The sequence below is a fragment of the Rattus rattus genome, chromosome 5 (genome assembly GCF_011064425.1).
Source record: "Rattus rattus isolate New Zealand chromosome 5, Rrattus_CSIRO_v1, whole genome shotgun sequence".
In the NCBI taxonomy this organism is placed as follows: domain Eukaryota; kingdom Metazoa; phylum Chordata; class Mammalia; order Rodentia; family Muridae; genus Rattus; species Rattus rattus.
The window spans coordinates 1,445,386-1,454,049 of record NC_046158.1 but is presented as its reverse complement, the minus strand read 5'-3'; the positions used below and the strand labels follow the sequence as shown (position 1 = coordinate 1,454,049).

General features: G+C 45.9%; 1 protein-coding gene across 2 annotated transcripts in view; it reads right to left on the bottom strand.

Moving 5' to 3' along the window:
- Positions 1-647: 647 nt before the first annotated feature.
- The window catches only part of Pbx3 (PBX homeobox 3), a 192,788-nt gene continuing 184,771 nt past the window's right edge, over positions 648-8,664 (bottom strand). The window contains exons 6-9 of one of the 2 annotated variants that reach the window (XM_032902689.1): positions 7,316-7,481; positions 5,893-6,005; positions 5,017-5,106; positions 648-2,135 (exon numbers count right to left, since the gene is read on the bottom strand). In XM_032902689.1, coding sequence (XP_032758580.1) covers positions 2,043-2,135; positions 5,017-5,106; positions 5,893-6,005; positions 7,316-7,481 — 462 coding nt within the window. In that variant the 3' untranslated portion in view covers positions 648-2,042. The remainder of the gene's footprint in view (positions 2,136-5,016; positions 5,107-5,892; positions 6,006-7,315; positions 7,482-8,664) is intronic. The other variant, XM_032902690.1, reaches the window with a different exon arrangement.

Sequence of the window (8,664 nt, the reverse complement as noted above, 5' to 3'; positions counted from 1 at the left end):
GATATATTTATCATAGACATTTGCTGCAACTGATTAGCATTAATCTGATTTCCTGTGAGTCAATTTCCTTGAGATATAGTAAACAGGCCAATTATCTGCAATGGACCTCTTTTATTATAAAGATTTGGACATTAGTGACAAGCATGCATGCAAATATATGGACTTTATTACAATCTGAGTAACACAAAAATAGTGTCCAATCTGTTAAAAAATGTCTAGCTGGGTGTATATATTGCAAACAGAATATTAAGACAGAGTAGGGAGAAGGGTCAGGGGGCTTTGCCTTTTGATTGGCATGTGAGGCCCATTCTTTCCAAACCTTTGTTCGTCTCCAACTAATTCAGAAGACCATCTAGCCACTAGGTCAGAGGAACGTGAGTGCCAAGGGCAGCAATCCTGGTTAATGTGGGTCCAGGCTGTCTCAGGTCCATGCTTCAGTTTCTCAGTCCATAAACACGGGAAGTGAAGGGATGTGAGATGGTCTAATGGACAGTCCAAGGCTTCAGCAGGGACAGCAGCCGACAGCTTCACTGTCACCTCCACCTTCACTGACCGTGTATCTGCTAGCCCAGTTCCCAGCAAGCACCATCACCCCAGCCCGCGCCCACACCTGTGTGAGCTCAAGGAGCAGAGACACACATGGCATCTAGGTTTAATCAGGAAAGCAAAGTTTATTCATGTTTGAAACTACATATAACTACCACAAGGAAGACTTTTCAATCCAGGGTGTGAGCCAGTAGAAAGGAACACGGAACGCTTTTAATACATCAGAATCACCGCCACGAATTATTGTCACGACCCAGTCAGCTTCAGAATCGCATACAATACAAAAAGAGGAGGAGAGGGCCCGCCACACAGGGTGAAATGTACAGTGCTGAGTACTGAATCTGAACGCATCACAAGAACCCGCCTTTTTTTTTTTTCTTTTTTCCTTTTTCTTCGTATGGGTTAGTAACAGGATGAAGAACATTCAACACGCGTCTCAGTATTTACAACAGCTGGGATGGTCCCGTGTTAGGAGTCAGACCCAATGTTGCCGATCTGGGCTTTTTAAGGGTTGCAAATGCAACCCTGAGTTTTCTTTTAAAAGATTACAATGTACATTACATTTTGTGAAGGGAAACAAAGAGTTAATTACAAGATGCAAAAAGATAAGAAAGAGACGAACTACAGCGTGAGTATTGTTCAGAGGTAGTAAGTGAGCGCTCTAAGCTACAGAACATGTTGGGATTCTATTGGTTTGTATGAGTTCGCATGAGGTAATAAAGCTGTGTTTTGATTGGTGGGATGTATAAATACTCTTTTGCTACACTATATACAGCACTCCAGAGAGCAGGGCCTTTCAGGCTGCCCAGAGGAAGAGCACACCTTGACAAGTCTGTGCAGCACCCAGACAGGTCTTGTTTTCACCTCTGTAGCAGCAAGATCTTCATCTCAGGGCAATCTGGATCCATGGTCTCATTAGCGCAGACTCCGGGCTCTGGTACTTCAGAGGGAGAAAGGAGGCCACCAGTCTTTGACCTAATTACAACATAAGAGATGGCAACACAAACATGGCGAGGGAAGTCCTGAAATGCCTTCCTTAAGAAGACAGGCAGACATCGCCTTCCCTGCAAGCCCATCCATGACGTGAGAACGATGAGAGCCTGCATGGAAATCCGCCAGGGCTCAGCGTAGGCAGGGTGAACCTTGCCTGCTCTGTAATTGGGGTCTAGCATAGATGGTACTTCTTACCCTTAAGGCCAAGGAACTGGCAACTGTGGAACCATTAGTGTAAAAGACCATAATAAATTAGGATGAAACGGTTAAGAACTGTCAACAATGTTACGTCTCGGCCTAATTGGATAAAGTGCTTTCTTTTAAACGTGTGTCTTAAGTTTAAATACAAATGATTATGATTCCTTAAAAAACAGGTTTCCCGAGTTCTCTAAGAAGACAGGGTTTACAGTAAAGCTGTAGGTGGTGGGTTACAAAACGCTTCCCTCCTCCTCCTATTGCTCCGAATGCGCTTGTCAAGGCATGACAGCTGGGAGAGGCCGGGATTAGTTAGAGGTATCCGAGTGCACGCTGCCCGGGCCTTCCGTAGGAGAAGTCACAGAAGATGGAGTTGTTGCGTCCTGCCAGCCTCCATTAGCCTGAAAGGAGAGGCACAGTTCAGTGGGTACACATCTACATAGTAATTCCACTCCCCAATTTAGAACGCCCAGAGCGACAACAGGAGAGCAAAGGCGCATTAGCAAAATGTATTTTCTGAACCCACTCTGCCAGGAGTTGGAAGATGTGTTAAAGTGGGATTAAATGCATGTGAAACAACCCATTCTATCAAGTAAGGACCGAGTGATAAATCAGCTTTGTGAAGATGACTTCAGCTAGTCCCAGGCTGGCCTCTGATCTGCTGGTAAGAATCACCATTCAAAAGCCACCTCTCAGAAGGTCCAGTGCAGAGGCTCAACAAGATGCTTTGGTGCACCCTTGAGCTTCAGGAAGCAGACACTTCAGGCAGCTTCATAGCTGTTCCCAGAGAAGCTGTTCCCATATACACATGACAGCCAGCTAGTGTAACCCTTGGAAAATGAAGGCCATAATTTCCCTCCAAACAGGAATCCCTCCAAAATGAAAATGTATGAACCGTGGAGGGATACACGCTATTCAAATCGGGATTCCAATTATCTGCCAATGGAGCCTCTAGTCGGGACGGTGCAGCTGCCTGCACCTGCGGCTGGCCCTTCCTGTCTCGGACCTGCACCAGCACTAACAGGACTCAAAAACAAATTTGCCTCATGTCTCACCCTATAGAGGCAATTGCTGAAATCAATGTCTGATCAGATTTCTGCTGTGGCAGACAGCTTGTCGCTACGTATTTTTATGTCAGTCAAGAAGAGGAAGGTGCTGGGCTTGTGAGCTGGGGAACACTGAGCAGAACTGACAGGGCAGGCCTTTTTGGAAGGAAGGCAAGGGTGAGCTGCCTGACACCCAGTCCCTGCAGCTCCAGCCAGCCTTGGCTTCTATACTGCCTAGCCCCACACCCACACCCACACAAGGCCCCTCAGTTCTCTGCCTCCCTCCTGTCCATCTGCAGTCTCTCCAGAGAGTCCACCTGAAGGTGTATGAGACATGCAGAAGATCTATGTGCAGGCAACTGCTTCTTCCTCGACAACGGCTGTGTGTAGGTGATTGTTGTTGCTTAATGGAACTGGGTCTGGAACCCAGGGCCTTGAGCATGTTAGGCAAGCTCTCTGTCACAGAGCCACATTCCAAGCCCATACTGTCCTTAAAGAACTCCTTGTCTTCTGACTAGCTGCATAGTTCTGCATAGAAAGTACCTTCAATCTCTCTAGGATAGTGATCCTAATGCTGCGACCCTTTAATATAGTTCTTCATGTCATGTTGACCCCAACCATAAAGTTATTTTCATTGCTACTTCATAACTGTAATCTTGCTACTGTTGTGAATCGTAATGTAAACATCTATGTTTTCTGATGATCTCTGTGAAAAGGTTGTTCGACCCCCAAATGGCTGAGATCCACAGATTGAGAACCACTGCTCTATGATCGGGGTGGGGGCTGGAGAGAGGGGCGGGTAGGAAACCTAAGGAGCCGGTAATCTAAGTGGAAAAAGAATTTGCAGCTTGAGATATCAAATTCAGGCTAAAGGAGGAGAAAGGGGATTAAATAATAAGTCATGGCGCTGTTTCTGAAAGCTTCAGTCATGCAGGTGGGTGGTAACAAGCCCATGTGTGTTCTGTCTCTAAGGCATAGCCTCCCCTGTCTAAAAGGTAAGCTGTTTCCCCTCAGGTATGAAAAGCTCCTTAGGAAAAGAAGAACTCTTACACAGATCCCAGTCTAAAGATATCCCATCTGAAGTAAACACCATTCCTCCTTTATCCAAATTTATAAACAACAAATGTACAATATTTCTCCCCTGCATGGCAGCTGCAGGAGAGGTTGTCATCGACCTCTCTCTCTCTCTCTCTCTCTCTCTCTCTCTCTCTCTCTCTCTCTCTCTCTCTCTCTCTTTTCTCAAAATAAATTAATCCTTACTCTGGTGGTTTGAGATTATGCACTGTATTATACAACAGCGTCTTATCAAGCCTCATCAGTGAAGATGGAATTCACGTCTGTAAAATGCTGCAGGCAATCATGGCTTCATATTTTATCATGTTGATAAGGATATCGCACATTCTCTGAAGCATTTCAAAACACTTAAATGAAAAAGGGGAAATGCAACTAAAAGGCTTTTTATACGGCTTGTTGTGGGTTATTGTGAGTTATTTATAAACCCAAAAAGAAAGATTTGACATTTCAAACGTAAAAGATCTGAGTATTTAATGGTCTTTTTTTCCCCTTTACAATTGAACATCCTCAATCACTCTTTAAGTCATTAATATTTGCTCTCTTACAGCAAACGACACCCTCAAATGCCTCCATCCTCCTCTGGTCTGCTGCCATGTGTCCGAGAACGGGGCATTCCTCACACCTTGCAGAGCCCTGTGTTTGCCATTTCCTATCCACGTCAGGGTAGGCAGCAAGGTAAAGTCTTGTGAATCAGTAACAAAGGTTTCTCTATCATTAAAGCAAAGAGGCCATTAAGCTCAGGGGTTCCATTTTGCCCCCCAGGCCAGAACGGGGTTCTTTGTTTAGCATGGTTGCCGACGTGCTGGGCCTCCAAGGTTATCACTTTCACCCGCTCTGTGCTGGGGAATTTTCCTGCTGCTTGATTCTAAAATAAACGACCCATTTCCACACATCACGGCTGCTATGAAATGGAGTCTTAATGGGCTGGTACTCAAGTCCCCACTGATGATAGGACACCAGCCCCTTTGGGCTTCAGTGAGGGTTTCAAAGGACAGCTATGTAAGGAAGCACTGCGAGCCATAAAACGAAGCCATAGCAAAGATGCTGCCGCCCCCAAATGCCAACAAGACGTGAAGCCAAGTCCAGGGACTATTACCTTGTTCATTAGTCACTGTTTCCCTGACACGGTTCCCACAGCTCCCCTCCCTCCCAGGGTACTCACGTTTAAGTTATGTGGACTGTACAGTGAGTTTGCTCCAAGGCCGTCACTGTAGCCTCCCGTCTGATTGATAACATGACGGAGGGTATCCACCTAGAAGTGAGATGAAACAGAATTCATCACCTCCATCTATTAAAACATCATCACTTACAAAGGGAACAATTTGAGTTATGTGTGCCACAAGGGTGGAGCATCCTCAATGAAAGACAAATTTATCAATCAGATGTGACTGGAGGGATCTCAAAGATTCCTTGCATATTTAAACTCACACATCTTTGTTTTTCACACCAGCCAAACAATAGCATCCTCATGGTAACGCAGACTTTCCATCTACAGCAACCACGTGTGTGTGGTTGTGGGTGGAAACCTACTCACTGATAACGAATGCTGAACCCCAGCCCGTCCCCACCACCAGTGCATAAGAGCGAGAGAGTACTTGCTCTCAGTCAAACGGATGAGAAAGGGGTGCAACCTGGGATCTATTTTAGGAGTTCAGGTTTCAGTGTCCTGACTTGCAAACATTCGGGAATAAAAGAACAATATGTCCTCTTGTTTATTCTTTCCCTTTCCTCTTTTCCCACCCCTTCCCTTTCTCAGGCACACACAATCTTCTGTTCTGTCATGACAAAGGCCCCCTCCCCCATCTCCATGAGCTCAAGCCAGAGCCGAATGCATTCACAAAGTTCGTCAGCTTTGAATCATCAAAGGCATTGTCCGCTTAACTTCTCACTGAATTAAGAGGTGGGCAAACGTGTCCCGTTTGGATGCCCAGCACAGGTTCTGCATAGATGTGCAGACCACTTTCACGGGTCAGAGCGGGGAGTTTTGAACCCAAACCCTACCCTGCCAGAAAGGCCCCAGCTGGGGCATTTCTCCTACCTGTGACTGCACATTGGCTCCGACTTGGGACCCTTGGTAAGAATCCCCATTCAGACTCTGCATGTTCATGAACATGTCCCCAGAATTTGGGAGGTTAAAAGAACCAGAAGAACCTGGAAAGGAAAGAGTTAAGTAGCTGAATAACAGAGAGCTACACACACAATCCCCAAAGACCTCGAGGTAGGGAAAGGAAAAGAGGCAGAAGGGAGAGGCATTTCCAGCTTTAGAAGGACAGAACGTTAACTCAGCTCTAGAAGGTCCTACTACTCACACTATACACAGGAAGAACATTACAGAGGGTGAACCCAAATGAAAAACCAGAAACAAATCAAAATAGGCAGGAAGCACCCAGGAGCTGGCCCCAGCCTTCTCCTTGTTTCCATTTCTCTCCAGACTTAGTCAAACAAGCTCTTCAATGTTCAGTGTCATGGTGGAGAACTACCTGGAGAAGACACTTTCCTGACACTTTCTCCTAGATATAACTCTACGTTTCCACTCACCAGTGTCTGTGGCCCATCAGAAATGATGGGGGTATAATAAAACAGACAACCCTGGACCTTTAAATGTATATTTTAAAATCTCCCTAGAAAGCATTCGAGGCCCTCCAACTCTTCTACTAGGGCTAGCTGCACCTTCCGCTGCCAGCCAAGTTCCCTGTAATTTAAAGACATTCTTCAAACTCCATGAATGCCACATAAAATTTAAATGGAATGTTCTGTGTAAGGAGTCAAAAATAGTGCATTTATAGCCAGCTGTGGTGGCACACACATGCAATCCCACCTAGTCAGCTGAGGCAGAGGAATCACAAGTTAGAGGGCAGACAGAGCTACAAAGTGAGTTCAAGGCTTTTTTGGACAACTTAGTAAGACTATCTTTAAAAAATAATGGCTAGTCATAAACTTTGCATATGCAAAGCCCTGGGTTCAAGCCCCACTACCACAAAAAACAAAAACAAAACAAAACAAAAAAATCATTCCTTTATATGCAAGTTCAGCAAGTCACCTGGCACAGATAGGCTGCGACCTAGAGCCTGAAGCCAAGAGCATAGGAAGCATAGCAACGTCTCAACCCAGCATTCAGCTTCCCTACCAACCAGTACATACCTGCTGCTTCAGTCTGACAGACCACCAATGACCCTAAGGTGATAGGCAGAACATTATATGATAGAACTTTGCCTATCTGCTGAATTAAAGGCCATGGCTGAGTATAAAGGTTCTAGCATCTACAGGAGGGAGTGGCATTCGCTGTGAACAGTGGGTTTCCCAGCACAGGCTGGCCCCTTATCTACCCATCTCCAGAATAAGCCTATAAGCGAATACAAATCTCTCCTGAAAGGCCCACTGTGCACCCAGTGAGGCTGAAGCTTCAGAGCCCGTGGCAGATGCCTGTCTGGCTGCGTAGGGAGTGCGCATGCCATACTCACCAGAGTTTGGCGTGGTGGGTGAGTTGGTCTGGTTGTTCTGCACGGCTGCGGCCACTGCGTGTGCGGCTGTCACGGCTGTTTTTGCAGCATAGAGATTGGCCTCCTCTTGAAATTTGCCGATGTTCTTCTTGTACCTGATTCGTTTGTTGCCAAACCAGTTGGATACCTATCAAGGACAGGACATGAAATAGGAAGGGTAGAGAAGTCACAAAGAAAAAGCCAAACTTCCTGTCCTTGCTATGGGATAACGAGAAGCTCTGGGTGACACAGTGCCCTGTCTGCCACTTTGCACCACATAAGTAGTGCATAATGATTTTAGGGGTTCACTTTCCACTTTGGCATAGTCTTTTGAACAATGCTTCCTGGAGTTGGCCATGGGAACACTAAAATGGCTGGGAGTACTGCTCATCAAAACACCCAATTGTTATGTGCGCATGAAGCATAGCAATCAGACTACTAAAGAAGCTGAAAAGCTACTGGAGGCATTTGTTAAATTGGGTATTAAGAAGCACACTTGAAAAGAATGACTCATTGTTCTTTTGTGGGCCTGAAACAATCCTGGCACCTATATAGTAGAATCATGTTTGGTCTGCTGAAGAGGGACATCAATTAATAATGGATGAACAATCCCTTTGTCTCCTGCCTTGGAAGACACTGCACGTCTGCCAAGATGGCTGCTCAGGCTCTGCCAGTGACTGTGGGAAGCCTCAACCTGAAAACTCAAGCCAGCTCAGTAAGGTCAAAAGCAAATGCAGAGGAATGGCTGATTCCATAAGGTAGAATAGAAGTTTGGGTTTTTTCCTTTTTTCTTTTTTGCTAAACTGCTTGTGATATCAGCCAGTACAAATGTGAAAGAAGATGTTGGCAGAAGGCTGATTTCATTGCAACTCATAGACAGCAAAAGGAGAGCCCAACACTTAGTGCTCAGATCCGCACTACTCACACATCCCCAGTTACCTGTAGTTGAGCTGTGTAAAGAAGCTGAAAGTTGTAGAGCCGTGTGTCAGAAGGTATGCCCGATGCAGTATCCTGAGAGCTTGCCCCTCTTTTGTTAAAGTAACAGTTTAAAAACATTCCCAGGAACTGCCTACCAGTCTAGCAGAGGAACCACTGGTGTGGTATCAGAGCGATTGTTCTACCCTAGGTATTATCTGTAAAGGCTCCTCGGGGGCCCCGAGCAGAGAAAAGGAATGGGATGCAGTTCAGAGCCCTCCAACCCAATTTTCTACAGCGGGCAGCCCTGCTGGCCACCTCTGCCAAGTCTTTAATTGCTTTGGAAATGGTGCTCTCATTCTTCACTGATGGCACTCACCCTCCTGGAGAAGGCTAGAAAGCTCTGGCAGGGGATC